At 41.3% G+C, this 17,757-nt stretch overlaps 1 protein-coding gene across 1 annotated transcript; it reads left to right on the top strand.

The window, feature by feature from the left end:
- The first annotated feature begins 42 nt into the window (after positions 1-42).
- PIG-S (phosphatidylinositol glycan anchor biosynthesis class S) lies at positions 43-11,984 on the top strand. Its single transcript, XM_075889084.1, has 14 exons — positions 43-199; positions 1,012-1,148; positions 1,746-1,938; positions 2,344-2,481; positions 3,217-3,326; positions 4,166-4,286; positions 4,938-4,999; positions 5,300-5,414; positions 6,403-6,492; positions 7,594-7,823; positions 8,628-8,756; positions 10,987-11,089; positions 11,222-11,279; positions 11,771-11,984. The coding sequence occupies exons 1-14, from the start codon at positions 145-147 to the stop codon at positions 11,886-11,888; spliced, it is 1,659 nt and encodes a 552-aa protein (XP_075745199.1). The 5' UTR covers positions 43-144; the 3' UTR covers positions 11,889-11,984.
- The last annotated feature ends 5,773 nt before the right edge of the window (positions 11,985-17,757 follow it).

The following is a 17,757-nucleotide window of genomic DNA, read 5'->3' as shown; positions in this document are numbered from 1 at the left end:
ATGGTTTTTTTCTTCTCTTGCGCTACAGCTCACATCGAGCCAATTCCGGACAATCCAATCTAACAGTCGTCAAATGCAAACAGAAGTGGCGGTGCGTCGACTGCATTTTCCAAATCCTCCCAGTTTCTGATTCGCGGTTCCCTGATGTCTTCCACTTCAGCACCTTCAGGTAGCTCATTGCAACAATCTGAAAAGAAAGGTAAGAACCCGGTTGAAGCGATAGGCAAGAAAATTAATACGCACTTCGCGTTTTCCTTGCTGCCGCTTAAAGAAGTTGTCTCCGGCATCAAGGGTTCAGCGTTCTGTTTTTGATGGGGGGATCGCGGTGGAACTAGTTTTGCAAAGACTCGTAGTTCATCAATAAGCGTCTCTGATTTGTAGCAGTTCTCCTTCAAGTAACGGCTTTTGACGTCTCCCCAAGATCGATGAAAGTGCATCGATCTTCAAGGAAATTAAGAAAGGTGTACATTAGGGCGACGGTGAAAGTGCATTCATCTCGAAAAAGGTAACAAGCTTGAAGGGAGTGTAAATTGTAACAATAAAAGCGGCGTATCATGCCGGAGTAAAAAGCTTCATAAAAGGTGATAAGGGTGATGACCAAAGCGCATCGATCTCGAAGAAGTAACATATTTGAAAAAAGTGCTAAGTCAACTGATAAAATCGTGATGTTTTATAAAAGTAAAAAAAAAAACTAGAAAAGAGATGTCCAGAAGGATGGTAATCCGAGCGCATCGATATCGAGTGCGGGCATCAATCTCGTAAGTGTAGCAAACTTGCGAAATGTATACTACATATTTATGTATAACGGTGAAAGCGCATTAATCTGAAAGGGATAACAAACTTGAAAAAAAATGTATAAATGGAAACAATAACGCACTTTATAATGAAGGAGTAGCAAGTACAGAAAAAATACGAAAGCCCATAGATCTCGAGGAGTAACAAACTTAAAAAAAAAAAACAGTCATTAGGGTGACTTGACTATACATTGCTTTCCTTTCTTTCTCCCCTCAGGACTGACGCATGTCAGCGCGAGCATATCCTTCATCCTGATCTTTGTCTTTGTGGGCTTGCCCGTGTGGTGGAAAACGACAACGGTGTACAGGGTGAACCTCCCATACGATGAAATCGAGACACTCAGCACACAGGAGGTATGCATGACATGTTGTGTCAGAATGAAATGTGTATACCCAGTTTATGAGGGTGGGGGGGGGGGAAGGGACTGGGACTTTTGCCATCTGACAACATGAATAACTTTCCATGAATGAGACAAGCTTAGGCGGTCTGAACAATACACGGGAGAATCTGCTTATGGTCAAAAGTTGGGAATAGCCATGCAGTGGTGTCAGTTTGTTCTACTTAGATATTCATCTCAGTAGAACTCTGAAAGAAATCTGAAAGCATCACATTTGTTGTTGCGTGGATGTTTTTATGTATGGCATTATGATGTTTTATGCAGTGCTGTAAACAACAGGTGCACAGAGTTGGCTGTATTCACTGACCAAAATCGCAAGCACTTAATCTCACTATAGTGTTGCATTTGTATCGGATTATTGCAAGGATAATATTTGTCGACCGCGCACACTCTTGGAGGAGCATTCCGCGGTGATGCCACATTACAAAGAAAATTTTTTCAGCTACAGTTGTGTACGTTTTACATTTTCATATCTTTTTAACCACTCACTGCAGTGAAGTACAACTTCTGGAATCGACTCTTACAAGTTGCTGACATGTTTTCTGCTGTGCAGGCTGCACATCATATAAACATAGAAGTAGTGCCATGTGATGCTAGTTCTCCAGTTCACGAAGGATTTATCAAGCGCCTTGAGGAAGCCAGCAGTCAAGATGCAGCGAACATCCCTGAAGTCAGCTTCGTGTATAAATGGACCATACGAGAACCCCATCAGAATGAAACAACGCTTTTTACAAAACCGCTTTCTGGTAAGCCTCGTGCTTATTTTTCCTTCTAGGCATTTATTTTCCCTTAGGAGTAGCTCATAGAGCCTGGCACAGTTTTTCCCAACGTGGGGTAGCCAACCAAACTTCTGGCTGTTCACTTTCACCGTCAACGTAAAGATTAAAGTGAATGTGAAGAAACATGGAGATTAAAGTGAACAAGGCATTCATAGTGAAGCCAAAATGCCTTTTATAGGTTTTTATTTTCGACAACATCCTTCGTTCTGTTGCCTCATGTGTCATTACGACCAGACGTGCTTCTGTTGAACTCTCGACTTCAGGGTTCGCTTGAGTGTGCTTTCGGAAGCAGTGCAACATATTGTGTTGCTGATTTTGACTACATAAAAAAAATCACTTATAAATTGAGGTAAAAAAGCTTTTGTCTTGCAGATGTCGATGAAATACTCCACAGGACGGATCTCTTCAGGTCTCAGGACCGGCTGTATGTTGTTATAGTTCCTGAAGGAAGTGCTCATGAGTCGATCACTATTGGATTGCACCAGATCATATACGTTAAGGCAAATAAGGGTGAGTTATTCAGTGATGATGTGCAAGCTTTGAAATAATTCTACATGGTTTTCAAGTTCTGCTGTATTTTTTCGATAATGTTGATGAGCAGAAATATAGCACGTTTCTTGCTTCATCAGTTAGGTTGTTAAAAGGTTTTCTTGGTCTACAATGTTGCGTAAAGTTTACGTTTCGCTGCATAATTTGTCTCTGTTTGCTCTCAACTCCTGGGCAAGAAAGAATCGTTAAACAAGTAAAAACACATCACGAGAGCTGGAAGGAATTAATTCACGTGAACCATGCCGTGATATTCAACTGAGGGTTGTACTGGTTGCATCGCGCATGTGGCAGACTAGACCAGCGGGTACAATGTAAAATAATTATTGCGAGCACTGGGCGGCATAGCATGCTTGCAGTCAAAGCGCTGCTTTGTCACAGTAAGTAGATGCATCTAGTTAATTTTAAAAAGCACCAAATGTAGGCAAACCGGCCAAAGGTTCTGAAAGCACGGTTCATTCCACGATCAGACGGATTAAAAAAGCGGGTATGTTCAAGAGCATCACTTCGTGCAAATGATCCAGAGAGATGAATTCTTGTATGTTTGAAACTGTGCAAGATATTGTAACCTCTGTAGCGCAGCCCTCACTCTAAATTGTCTTGTTAGTCATTGACAGTTGCTGTTTCACTCAGTGTTGGGGCTCAAGTAATGCACAAACAAAGCCCTCTGCAAGGTGTGACTATTGTTGTCATTTCCAGATGTTGGTGTCTTATGCAACAACATTGTCAGTGCTGTGAAGCGGTATGCCGTCAGGGAGGGCATGCTGAAGAGATTACACACATCACACAAGGTTACTGAACGAGCAAAGGCAAGCATTTGTCAAATCTTGAAATCCTTTATTGGAGCGCATGTCCACTACAGCGTATAAGCGTTTTGTTGTGTAGCAATGCTGCTTCAGGCACTAGAATTTTATCTTTCATTCTTTCAAGTGCTTTTGCATATTTCAAACAACATGTTTAGAGTAACTTCATAAAAGTTTTTTTCCAAATCGCTTGTTGAGGATGTGGAAGTTGGTTATCACGATATTGGCTCAGCATGAAAAGAAATTGAATTTTATTATCTCGTAGAACTATGCAGGCTGCAAGAAAAACCCTGAACCGCACTGGTGGCAGTCTTTCAAGTCCAAATGCTAGATGCCTGGGTAACCTTACTAAAACAGAACTGCTTGAAACATCTTTCTAAGCAGTTAGCTAGTGTTGGTAAACAAGGATTCTAATGGTCGTAAGACTCCAGGAAAGCCTTGTTCTGGCAGCCGAAATGACGGATAGAATGTTTAGAAGACAGTTACTAGACTAGACAAGATGTCCAACCTCCGATTTCAACCCAAGCGCAGTAGCTACATAGTGACTAATGTAGAAACTTTAGTCTGATCTCACACATCATTGAGGTGTGACTCCTGAAACATAGGTGGTGGTGCTTCTATTCAGACGAGTCTTGTTGTGAGAACCGTTAGCAGCGAGTGCAGATGCTGCTTAGCAAAAGCAGTTGCTGCTGTGCCGGGCAACATGTCACCCCCGTGCATTTTTAAAAACATTGTTTTAAGAGCTCGAGTAAAACACTAAACCTTTCTCCTGCTTTCCCTACTTTGTTTCGGACAATGTTTTCACATCAGACGGGTATAGTTTTTCTGTTTGCATTGGTGTGCAGCTTGACAAGGAACGCATGAGGCCCTTGAGCGCAGCCACGGAGTTTGACGTGACGTTCACACTTGTTGTTCCCGAGCCACAGACCCTGGATGTCTCGTGGCGAATAGAGGACGCAGTCGAGGGTTAGCACACTCGTTTCCTCAAGTTTTGCTCAAGAGCTGTCCATTCTGCAGGCATAAACCGAATTTTGTTGCAAAGTGCATAGGCTGTCTTTCTTTTGGTTTTCAGGAACACCAAAAAGGAAAATGATTTTAACCAGATTAGCGAGCTTTTTTCACAATTACAAAATCACCACGCCTGCCACAAGGAGGCACTTGGTAGGCAAGAAAACGTGCATAAGGAAAAATGCGGTTAATGATGTCACCTTAAAGTTCCCAAAACATATGCCTCTGATGTCATAAATTTCGATGGCATCTACTACATCTTACCTAGTTCCTAATCAGTAAAAATAAAGTTCGTTGTTCTCTAAGGAATCTATAGACTCAAATTACAAAACTTCAGGAAATTTAATTGAGCCAGTGCCGCCAATATACGAAAAATACACTTCGAAATCTGTGATGCGATTTCGCATGTGTAGATTTCAATGCAAGAAGTTAAAATGGAACTTTGACCTCTATTTTTTGTTTACTAAAGAACCTATACAGTGGTAAAAATTATGACATTAGAGTTCTCAGAGTACAATTTATCAATTTGGACCAATTCATTGCTTTGCTTTAGTGTTCCTTTAAAGCAACCTGTATTTCGCGACTGACCTTAAAAACTCTGTCATGCAGTGTACTTGAAGCCATTTCTGGACAAGATCTCACTGGTTGCCAAGGTGCACGTCAGAAGTCAGGTATTGTAACACTTTGGTAGTGTGTTTCTTTTTGCACGGTTATTTAGTTGTCAAACTGGCTGTTTGATCTCGCTGTGAGAAACTGCTTTCCACTGTTGGATGCAGTACACAGTGCAGCAAAGCCACAATATTAAAACGTGTACTTTGTGCACACCTATTCGTCTCACAGAGGTTGGTTCAGTTGTATATAGTAAAAGGACTAAACACAGAGACACGTACTGATAAGATGGAACATTGATCTTTCCTAATCTTTATTCCGTACTTTAATGGCTGGTGAATGCTTTCTCGGTGTGAACGCAGGTGTTGTTTCTCACTTCACTTAAATTGAGGCGACACTTCAACCAGAGCGCCAATGCATACGTGGCAACAGCTGACCAACTTTCGCTGATCATAAACCCAATCGAAGGAAGCACCGGTGAGTGAATGTGTGTCTGTTATTGCTTGAAACTGTCGTCACAGAACTCATTAGGTAAGGCTATGCCAAAGATCACATGAAGGCATTGACAGCTTAGCTAGCTAGCACAACTCTGGAGATTGGCACTTGTGGCTCTTCCTTTTTCTCTCTGTCATTTTTTGTTGTTGTTCTTGTTTTTGCTGTTGGTGGTGGTGGTTTCACCATGAGCATTGAGAGGCACTGCAGAAGACTGTTACTGTGTGCTGTTTGCTTTTTCCTAGCATTTTATTTATTACTGTGGCTTTTGTCTGGTCTTTTTCTTGTTTAAATGTATCCCCCGATTATACTAGGCTGAAATGTGGGAGGAGCAAGAGACAGGAATGCAAACACATCACTTGTGTTCTGGTGTTTGTTCCTTGTTTTGTGTGGTTTTCAGTGCAGTTGTGGAATGGCAACTCACGTCCAGCATTAGCATTCAGTACTACTTGGACTTCTCCAGGTTTCTAATAAACAGGTATTAAGGTCATGCATAGCTTAGAAAAACAGCTTTGATTAGCACAGAATGCTCGCGGACAAGCTGTGTGTTCTTAGCAGGAGCTACAAATATGTGGACAGATATCCCCATAAGGATGAAAGTTAGAGTTATTCCTGTAGCCGGTGAGGGACTACATTAAACTTGCGTCTACCAACCACGCAGTATGAATTGTGTTTTTATTAACTATTGGTCGTGAAAGTCGCAATAGTAGTCGCAGAACTTATTGTAATAAGTAAAAGCGACCATGCACAAGATGATTGTCACTACAATTACTCTAAAGCAAAGAAGCACTGCATACCCCTTTAGAAATTGTTCTGGTACTTTTGAACAGCTTCAGCCGATGTTCACTTCCAAAGGGCCAGGATGGCGAGTCAATTTTTTTTCTTTTTAATTATGCCATGCTATCAGCACATACTGTGTGACTTTTTAAAAATTTTACTGTGGTGCCTAAGCGTTTCAGCCATTTTTCTGCAGGATTTCAAGCATCAATTCATCCCGTTCTCAATTTCGTGGTCTACGTGGTGCCTCAAACTCATTATCCACTCTACATATATGACGACCAAGGTATGCACAAGTGTTTTGCATGATATAGCTATTACTGAAGCCAGAGAGGTTTTCGATGCTCGTGAAAAAGCTGGCACTGTGTCTTATTTTGTGTTTGTCGAAGCATGAAAAATACTTTGTATTTATTTTGTGTACATTACCCCGAGGGTCGTATTCAATTAGGAAGGGAGACAGTTACTAAGTAGCAGAACAGAAATGTGTATCCTTAGTCGTGCTAATGCTACAGTACCATGAAAACACTCCCTGATCATGCTTTACAGGATCTTTGTCTCTTCTGATTGTGGCAACACTTGTAGTACTTGTAGAATAATGCCATGGCAAATATGCATTGTGTAAAAATATGTACGTTAATAGTCTTACATTTCAGTATATATTTCAATTAACCACATCACATTCATTGTTAATGCAGTATGTCTACCTGCTATGCTATCAATAGTAATAACAATAACTGTAGTTCTACGTACCAAAGCCATGGTATGATTGAGGGACACCATAGTGGAGGGCTTTGGAACTTTTGACCATCTGGTGTTCTGTAACGTGCCCTGATGGGCCTCTACCGTTTCGTTTCCACCGAAATGTGACTGCCGCCACTGGAAGTTGCATTAGAAGTGGCAGTAAATAAAATTAAAATAAAAAGAATGCACCAAGAGCACAGATATTTTGACGGAGGCTAACTTTACAGTTGTCAGAGTAGCTGTTCAGAAAGTTTTTATCTTTGAGCTGACCTAGCATTGGAAGGAAGTGAAGCTACGTGTTTCCATTGAGCATGGCCAAAGCTCATGGGATTGCACAAACATGAATACCCAATAAGGTAGACGGGAAAGTGACCACTGGTGTAGCTTAACTGGTAGAATATAGGACGCATTATCCGAGGGCTGTAAAGTTCGCTACCTGCCACTCAAGTTCCTTTCCATTTGTGTCACAATTATCCTGATGCAGTTGAAGCAGACAGGTAATGTCCCCCCACATCTACCTTAGGTTTACTGTCTGTTGGTTTTATTAGGTTATATCTAACAAAAGAAACAAACCCTTGATTAATACACCCCCCTTTTTCGTTAACCTAGGCCTCATAATTTACATAACGTGCCATTCCTCCGACAGGCAACCAGTTGGAAACCAACTCTTTCCTGTCCCCCAAGTGGGGTGGGGTTCTGTTCTACAACGTCGCCAAGTTTCCGGGTCCCGGCGATGCCCTGCCTCAGCCCGTAGAGATTGATATGCGCTCGGTATTTCAAGTGTTCCTGGCCCAGCTCAGCCTTCTCGTTGGTCTGCCCGACAAGAGCTACGATAAAGTAGTGCACTATTTGGACAGCCCTGTGCCTTCATATTTGGTGAGCCAGTGTTACACCTTTTTTTTTTTTTTTTGCAAAGAAAGGAAGAATTTCAGAAGAAACTGACAGGCTAAAGAAGTGTAAAGTTCGTGAACATGGGATGTCGCTGGAGCCAATGTTCTGACAAGCAGTCTAGCAATGTTCAAGCAACTAACTGCCAAACATAGTCCATGTAAGTGTATTCTTCTTTAGCCTCTCCTTCAAACCAAATAAAAGAAGATGAAAGGGCAAGTACAGAAGCAGGCGGGAAAGAAAGGAGGGGCCGGCATGCTGAAGTGGACGAGTCACAAAGATAGATGAAACTGCTCCTGTTTTGTTTGGGTTCGAGGATAGGTTACGAAGCATAAACATACAATCATAAAGGTAGTCAGTTGTAGCCTTGAAGGAGATGAGATTGCTTGTCAAAACGTTTGCTCCAGCAACACTCTGTATTCACAAGTTATTTTTTTTTATTTCAGCGATGTGTCTGCACAGATTTTGTTGTATGCAATTGCTCGCATAACACACCTGCGTCTACCACGTAGGTGCCCTTATGTAGATGCTCGAAGTGCACAATTAAAGAATGTGTGTGTAAAGATTGTCAGTCAAAAAAGTTAACAGTCAACTGTGTTACCGTACTGGCATGCTAAAATGAGAGTAATTGTGGCATTGCTTTGGTTGTACACAGTTTGGTTGTAGATGGAGCCACCTAGGTTCATGTGACAAATTAATAGTACTACAGCTGAACTGTCTTGTTTCTGTATTTCCATGCCATACTGCTAAACCTTGTAGCACATCTTCATTTTTTTCTCTTCTTGTTTTCAGGACGTAGCATTCCTTCTTAGGCGCAGGACGCAGGACTACCTGTCCACTTCAAGCTCTTCTCTGAAGTCTCTCTCAGAGTTGCTCAGCAAGATCTCCAATATCGTAGTCAAGGACGAAATCGGGAAACTTGTGAGTGTTCCTTTGCCAAATATGGCGGGCTACATAAATGCAAGCGTAGTGCGTTAATATCTCAATGGCGATCATGTCTCAAAACTATAAAACTTCAAGGTGGTGCTAAGACAGGAGGTGACATTTTTAAAAAGTAGGCTTGTGGAAATATTCAAAGGAATAATGCAACATTTGGATTCGCTTCAAATCAAGTTTAAGTTATTGAAAATTTCTAAGTTTTCTAGACTAACGAATTAGTGCTTGTTAGTCCGCATGACAGATTTGTAAAGATTGTTTCACTGCATTGAAAAGGTGCGAAGCCGTGGAAACATATACCCAGGAGAAATTCGCGCTGCCAGGAAACCTCACTTCAAAATTAAATAAAGATATTACCCTCACATGGATTCATTTTTTCAGTTTGAAACCTCGTTATGCTAACTTATATGCTCTAAGTATAGCAAATGTGTGAAGCAAACTTTCAAACGTGACATACTTTACAGGCTATCACGTGCACTCTACCAAAAGTCAGCTCCTGCTAATATTCAAAGTTGCTTCCACATTCTTTCATGAAAAAAAAAAGCATTTGCAGAGGCCTTCTTTCAATATTTAAAAATTTTGCGCAGGTTAGTTTGGTCATGACAAATGTGCCCCCCCCCCTTTTTTTTATAATATGTGATATATATACTATTCGAATTCGATCCAAAATTATTTGACCTAAATCGCTATTCGCTTTGAAATTCACTATTCACTATTCGCACTAGCCCATCAAAAAGAGCAAAAGTCACACGCACACATACCTTACACAACAGGCGCCGCTTCGAAAGCCGCTTACACCAGTTCACTGTGTAGTGCACAAAGCCACCCCTGGGGATTTGCTGCGAGGTAAAATAAAGCGTTGAAGAACCCGCTCCCCCACAAGGAAAATGAAGGCAAGCAAAGCTTGGCGTGTACACGCTGACCTACTGCTTTTTTTTTTATTTTGCATTGCACAATGCCCCCTCCTCGCTTTTCCTTCTTTCATGATGGAAATCTGATCTTCACCCACGTGCGGCACTTAATTTGATACAGGCAACAGTGACAGGCATGAGTTGATTGATATCCAGGCAACAATAAAATGTGGCAAGGTCAAATGACTAGTCAGCTCGGTAAAATAATCAGATTGCCATATCAACAACAGGTGATCACCGACAAGGCTGCGTGTCGAGAGAGCATCTGTTGAAGAATGAAATGGTGCATAGAAATTTGCATGCAATGGATCGAGTCAACATGTGCACATGCCAGAACGTGTGGGGAATGCACGTGCGTCCAGGAACAAACGCAAATGTGCAAAGAAACCTTTTCCCAAGTTAGTCAAGAAGGCAAGCTGAAATATTAGAATCACACTTCCTTTTTTTTTAGGGACAACAGATAACCGGATCGTATGCATCTCCCTTTTGCTGGTAATGAACATAGCACTGAAGGGGAGAGGTGCATAAGCCGTCCGTTTGTTGCCTTTAGCAAAAAAAAGAAAGGTTTGATTTCTGAATTTAAGCTAGTCTTCTTGACTAATGTGGGAAAAGGTTTCTTTGCATCTTTGTTAGTTTCATCTGCTTGTTTCTGGATGCACGTTTAGGCTCCACATGTTCTGGCATTTTGACATCATACAGATGACTACTGCACATGTGCAGTTACTTCGTTGAAATCTGGTTGGTCTTTGTATTTATTCGTTTGTATTTAATAAATTTTAGTTGAATCAGTGCTCCTGTTGTCACCTTCTTTGAACCTCTTTAGTCTTTTTTAGAACACTTCCTCAACTCTGGCACATGAGATAATGCAAGGAAGAGTATCTATACCAATGGCGGCCCTATTCTCATGGCATCATGATATTGATAATCATTAACAAACCAATTAGAAAATTCTTTTGGTAAAATGCTAACTTGCCGGTTCCTTGCAGCTTGTACATGTTGGTGTCTACAGTACTAACTTCTGCTCACCTCTCGCAATCGAAGTATTAGCAAAGTCACCTAATGGCTGAGCTCCACATTTTGAAGTACAATATCTGGATGAAGTGAGCCCTACTTATTGGTTGGTTATTTACAGTCTCTTGGTTGCCGATTTTAGAAGCGGTTTCGTTGTTACCCCCCCCCCCCCCCCTAAAAAAAACATTTCTGACTATGCTGTTAATATACAAGCACAAAAGTATAAAGTTTTTTTGTCCATTTCATTCTTTTTACCACACTATGCTTCTTCTGAAGGTTTCATTTTTTTGTAGATTTATTCATCTGTATCGCACGCAAAGCATAGTTTCGATCTCTTGAACAAAGGAGACTTGGAGAATGCCTTTCAAAATGCTGAAGCTGCATTCTTGGCCTCTGGTAAGCCTCTACTTACTATTATTATTACTATTATTATTATTGTTATTCTTGTTGTTGTTGCTGTTGAACGTTTGTAGATCAAATATAGACAAGTGCCTAGGTCTCGCCAACTTCCATTTCTCCTTCTTACAGAGAAAGCCTTCTTCGATCCCTCGCTGTTGGCTCTCCTGTACTTTCCCGACGATCAAAAGTAAGTCGCCACATCTTTTTACTCTAAAGCAGGAGTCTGCGGCCCCTGCTTTGAACCGGTGGCAACCTGTGGCTCACAGGTCGCAGATCGCTGCTTGATGTCAAAATCCTCGCGCTCCCCATGTCGCTCTTGCTGAAGGCTGACAAGGCATTCTTGACCTTAAATGGGTTTTCTCAACTTGTTTTACATTTTCAAATTACAACCTTGTGACATGAAAGAAAAAAGTGTACATTTATGGAATAATATTGTATAACCTTGCGACATGCATGCTGAAAATAAATGTGGTTTCGATTCCAGTTCTTGCATTTTTGTCAATTCTAATTTGTTGAATGTTTTCTCCTTGCCTGCGGTGTGGTTTCTGCATGCAAAACTGAAAATATTATTTTTTTAGAGCATGGTTGGCTATGTATTTATGCTGAGTACTGCGAATTTCAAAAATTAGAAAAATACATATTCGTGTGGCTGTTGCTACCTTTTTCTTTTCCTTACAGATACGCCATCTACATTCCTCTGTTTCTGCCCATCAGTCTACCAGTTGTGATGTCGATACGTGGCCTATGGACTTATTACAGGAACAGAAAAACAAGGAAGACAGAGAAGCAATACTAAACGGTGTTGCTTAAAGAACACGTAGATTAAGTTATTTCAATGCCGCTGTAAATTATGTTAAATATACGCTTAATCAACGCTTTTGTATATGCCATATATTAGTGTTGTTGCTTGCTTATTGTCTATTTCTTGTTACTTGAAAAATGAGTAAACAGATTGGCAGCCTTGCGAGATAAAGATGATATATGCGCATAACATGTGCTAAGGTTGCGACAGGGTCATCAAAAAGGGAACTTCACTGCACTGGTACTGCTAATTCATTAGGTGATATGTGTGTATGATTGTATCTCTACAAAAATTTTAGACACAATAGCCTGCAGAATTGCCATCAGATTGCACTCAAACTTCATAACTTGCATTTTACAAGAAAATAAGTTTGTTATATCCAAAAATTCGTTATAAAGGTTTATTTTTAACCCTATCTATTGCAAGACTATTTTTCATTTACTTCGTTATAACCAATATTTTGTTGTATATGGGTTCGTTATATCGAGGTCTGAGTGTAATAATAAGCAGAGGGGCAGTGAAGAGAGTTAAGCTAGCTGCGTCAGCAGGTCGGTCTAATACAGTTGAACATCAATATATTAAAGTTGATGATGTAAGGAACATTTTGAAAGCATGTTTATCCCCACACAACGAAACACTTGATAAAAAGTACACTGGATGTGGTAGGACACTTCTATCAAAACAAATGAAAGTTCGAAGACTTAAAATAAATTTAAAGTCTGAATACGATGAGCGGCAGGACTGAGAAAGTCGAGAGTTCAGTCTCACCAGTATGTGGATGCTTGATTCTTGGAGGGAAGGTGGGTTGGCTGGTGATGACGAGCAAACGCTGGCTACTGGCGACGCGTCGAGAAACCAGGGTTGACCTGGGCAAGCAGCTGGACACCCAGCTCAACCCCGCAGCCTGACGGCTGTAGCTTGCCTGTCGGCACCAAAGTCTACAGGCCCTGGGCAAGAGTTCAGGACCGGGCGGATATGGTCCCCTCGAGTGGGAACGCGGTGGCAAGAGGCCCCGGCCGGTTTAAGTCTTCGAGGCTCGCGTCCGACACATGATGACCATCTTCAGCGCTTGGTACGATGACGGCCTTCCGCTCGCCATGTCCTCTTTAAACTCTCTTTCTCTTCTCATGCTTTTTCTGTCCCCGAAATTCATTTGTCGGCTTTCCATTGGAGATTGCGGGGTTGCCACATTAACTTATGATTGGCCTTTGAAATCTATGTGTTCCTTTATCATTTGAGATCTTCTCTTACTAACGTCTCGCCGCGCGTCCTCGCGCTCTTGCACTTTACATTTTCATCATCATTGTCTTCTGCCTTGGCCACCTTTCACCCGCATTCTTCATTTTTTCGGTTATGCACTTTTTCCAGGTGCGCACTTCAAACGAGATCTCCACTCATCACAGTGCCGCAGTTTCAATACAGTGAATTTCGGCGAGTGCAAAATGACTAAGTGACAATTTGGCCAAATCTTTTTTTTATTGAATGATAAAGTATATAGGTGTGCGATTATTCGAAATTTCAAATACCTTTGGAAGTGTTTGCTATTCGATTAGCACTGTAATTTCACTATTCAAACTTCCCAAAGACAAATACAGTCAACATCCAATTGAAAGTGTCCCCTTCAGGCTTTAAATGTGCTTCGCTTTATCACATCTTAGTATTGCACCAAAGCTGCATTTCAGACTGTCTGACTTTTGCAAATTTATTGACTCTAAAAAACGCTAGTTCCAACATGGCGATGATAGATGCGGCAGAGGTGGGGGCTCAAATAATACTGTTTTAAACCTGAAATTTGGGTAGGTGGTCTTAAAAATTGAACGTTCAAGCTTTATCATCCAAAATTACATATGTTCTTGTATATTGACATCTACGAGACAGATTTGGAACTCCACACTCAAAGGAAAGACGCCCTTGTCCACCATATCAGTTGGGCAACCACAGAAGTAGAAAAAGGGGGAGAGGCTGAGAAAAAAGCGTCTTTGCCTTTCACATGTGAAGTGTTGTCAGCAATACTTTAGTTGCACCAAATCATGAGTACATTAATACAATTCAGCCTCTGCATTGCCTCATTCTCGAAAATACAACTATGAAATGCCACCCCACCAACGCTTATTCAGCATAGTCAGAAGTTGCTATCTCGTAAAAATATGCTTAGAAATCCTCTCTCAACATTTTTTCTTTAGAGGCAAAGCTCCTTAGGTAGTGGGTCGTTCCTTCCTCCGATGTAGCCACCTCTAGATTATGACTTGCTCAATAGATGGCGTTGTGTGTATATGTTATTGGAGATGATATAACCAGGCAACGTTAGTGGTTTTCACAGCATATTGATGGAGTGAATGATAATGAGTGGGGTGAAGTGTCCGTCCATGTGTTTGACCGTCCGTTCATCCGTTCGTGCTTCTGTCCATCCGTCCGTGTCTCTGTCCGTCCATCTGTCTGTGCATGCTTCTGTCCATCCATCTGTCCGTCTGTTTGTGCTTCTGTTCGTCCATCCACCTGTCTGTCCATGCTTCCGTCTGTCCATTGGCGAGTTCGTCTGTGCGTCCATTCTGACGAATGGACACACGAACGAACCCTTTGCCCCACTCATCATCATTCACTCCGTGAATATGCTGCAATTTTTTTGGAGTTTCGCTTTGAAGTATTCAAATAATATTAAAAAATATTTTATTCAACTTGCACTCGAATTTCAATATTTCAGTTTGCTTCGTACCCAAAATTTTGCTATTCGCACAGCTCTAATAAAATCGTCCAGGTATCTGAAGAAACTTATAGATAACCTCACTCTCAAATTTAAAAGCTAGTAAACTGAATCTGAATACTTCTAGGTTGCTTCTAGGCTGCATCTATGTCGTAGCCAGGCTTCAGCAAAGTGGCGATAGGTTGTTCCTACATCAATTCTCCGTGCAGAGAGGTCCTATTTAAACCACAGACAGTAACAGACACGATATGGGCACGTTGTCGTTGGCCTTTCATCGCTCTTGGGGCGTCTTGTTGCAGCCGCGGTTGCCTTTCCAGTTTCCTATTATTCTCTCATACATAGTCTGGATCTTCAGCTCACCGCTGTTGCTTTGCAGCCATTTGTCGAGCCAACTGTGGCCCTCTTCCCGTAGTGGAATTTGCAAGTACTAGTAGGATTTACCCAATTATTCAGGCACAAACCCATTCATAGTAGCTTTCAGACAGGCCCCACAAATTTGTGGCACACACTCGTTTGTTAGGCTAACTGCTGCCTCCGTTCTTGGTGGACTAGCGACTAGTATAGTGGGATGTACCCAATTTGTGCAACCTGTACCCATTCCAGATATGATTTTTGCACAGGCCACACAGTGGCACATACTCGAAAGGTGGCACAAATTATGGCTAGCCTAACAGCATCGCTGTTAAATGTTGCAAAACACTGGTGTGATGCAAAAATTCTTCCTAGGAGCACACGAGAAGGGGTGGGATCCAAGACATATTTGTTTTGCTTCAAAAAATTAAATTATGACAAACGTTTAAATGTCTTAAATTTGTGAAGACCACTTTACATAACACAATCTGCTCGTCACAAATAAATCGAGCAGCAATCGTGCAGTCAACTACATTTTCTCCACATGCTGATCAAACCAAAGAAAACAATCCATAGTTCACAATGTTGCTTGACAGGAATAACAAATGGGTCACCAGATTTTAGTTTTGCATTCGGCAAAAGCATCCACCTTATAGAAGTGTCTAAAACTTTGTACAGAGCTTGGGATACCTTTTAGGGGCAATGCTTTTCTTCAATATAGACCACACGATGAACTAGATTACATCACAAAATCCTTCTCAATAGATGGTAATATAAGTGCTGGATAAATGGAATCCTACAACCACAATAACTTGCAATGAATGTTTTTACAGCTTAAGGAATTACGGACTTAATGCAACTTAAGTACCAAACCTTCCATGTACCGTTTTTTTCGATGCTTTTATTATTTTGTTACACCGAGGTTCAACAATAAGAAGATGGTGGCCTTATTTGGTTAAAATGGTTAAAGCGCTAAGAAAGCAGTACACATCTGCCTGCCAGCAACAAACACCCAATTTCCATTCTCGGTGGTCTCTTCCATTCTGTGCAACCCTAGTGTGTCTTCCCTAGCAATGAAACCATGTTTAATGAAGCCAGTTTACTAGCCAAGTTTCAACATAAGTAATGGAACAGCTTTGCCTGAACTATGTAAATACACTAAAATGAATATATAGTATCAACTACCCAAATTTCAGTCAAGGCAACATACTGCCATTCATTTCACCTTTGCATGATCCAACACTTTTTCAATTCCAAAGTTTCAAGAAGTCAGAACAACCAGCGGAAGTCAGCCACCAATACTTCATTGAGTTTTATTCCTTTTTATTTTACAGTCAACTTCCACACTTACGTTCCAACTCCTTCTGTAACACCTGGTAAAGGCTAACAACTGAATGCTCTGCATAACTGTTGTGGCAAGTTTTTATAAACGCAAAGAAAAAGTAACATCGCCCAGCTTCTTACAGCACTCAAAGCAGGAGTAACATCTGGCTTCGTTCTCTTATGCAAGTGTTTACAATGCGAACGTATTGCCGCGAAATGAAAAGTTACTCACACGGGTGTTTCACAGACTCGACACATGCACGCGCATGCCAATGCACTGTGCTTCATAACAGCATTGGGACATGCTCGTGCACATGTATTTTTCTTCTCGAAGGAAAATCTTAGCATAAAAGTACAACCACTGTTACGGCAGTAGAAACAACGAGCTTACAGTTTATACATTTCGAGGGAAGGGGGAATAGGGTTAGCTCTTTTTTTATTGTTTCACTCGCAGTGTCACTGAAAGGCAATAAAGCAAATAAATGGGAGGCTTCAGACGCCACTTTCATCGCGGTACACCATATGCAAAACAAGTGACAGTTTCTAAACGTTACTATAAGTTGAAAATAATTATATCTGACAATGAAACAACCGGGCTTTTACAACATCCTTAACGATACAATGCTACGTAAAAAAAATGAATGACAATGCTCGAAATAGCCGAGAACTGAATGTTCTTACATGCCAATAACCAAAGTGCTACATGGTAAGTCCGAGCACTTTGGCAGCTGTGGCTCATTTGCGGTCGTCAAAAGTGGTCTTCTCCAACAACTTACCCTCGTTTCCCTGTGCCCACACTCTACAAAGAGGCATCTCCCAAGCTGACAATGCTTGAGGAGGCTTAAGTTCATACTGAAAAGCACTATTTCAAAAATAAAAATTCTACGAAATACCCCCTACTCTCACGCACTTCGCCTTGCATTTGTGATGGTCTAGATCGCAGGCAAATCTATGCACCTACTGGCATGTTGCAAATGGTGTGCAATTGTTATATATCTCCAACTAAAGTCATTCGCATCATCACAGAGAATATACAATAGCCACAGTTGTTCACAAACTGGCTTCAACTCAACGCTATCTTTAAATTAGCAAGGTGGCAATCTCAAAACAAAACCAGCTTCCAGTGGTTGGAGGTCTCGCGAAGCAAGACTTTTATTGGTGCTTGCAAGATGACCTGGTCACAGCATTTTAATTTGCCGAAAAGCACGATTGAAGTGGTTTCACCACTAGAGTAGCGTGTGGCCCAGTAAGTTTTTTTTTTTCTTGCAACAAAATCAGCATTGAGTCGAGGAAGGTTTAAGAACCTCTACAGCGAAGCTCCATTAGCACGGTCAACGCCTCAGTTCCGACTTCCGAACCACTAAGAATCTCCGAATTCAAGTAGTAGCTTTAGAAATGTCAGCTTGCGCTAAATGAAGAAATAGCAAGGGAAAAACTAGTTTGCACATCACTTGTTCGGCACGAAATTTTTTCTCAGTTTGTGCCCAG

The sequence above is a fragment of the Rhipicephalus microplus genome, chromosome 3, assembly GCF_043290135.1.
Source record: "Rhipicephalus microplus isolate Deutch F79 chromosome 3, USDA_Rmic, whole genome shotgun sequence".
Lineage (NCBI taxonomy): Eukaryota > Metazoa > Arthropoda > Arachnida > Ixodida > Ixodidae > Rhipicephalus > Rhipicephalus microplus.
Note: the sequence above shows the minus strand (reverse complement) of the source record. Positions and strands in the feature narration are given on the sequence as shown.

Excerpts from the sequence above, each read along its gene's own strand:
- PIG-S (XM_075889084.1), top strand. The coding sequence starts at position 145 with ATGTCTTCCACTTCAGCACCTTCAGGTAGCTCATTGCAACAATCTGAA. Across the intron at positions 1,149-1,745 it reads AGACACTCAGCACACAGGAG|GCTGCACATCATATAAACAT; the intron begins GTATGCATGACA and ends TCTGCTGTGCAG. Across the intron at positions 11,280-11,770 it reads TACTTTCCCGACGATCAAAA|ATACGCCATCTACATTCCTC; the intron begins GTAAGTCGCCAC and ends TTTTCCTTACAG.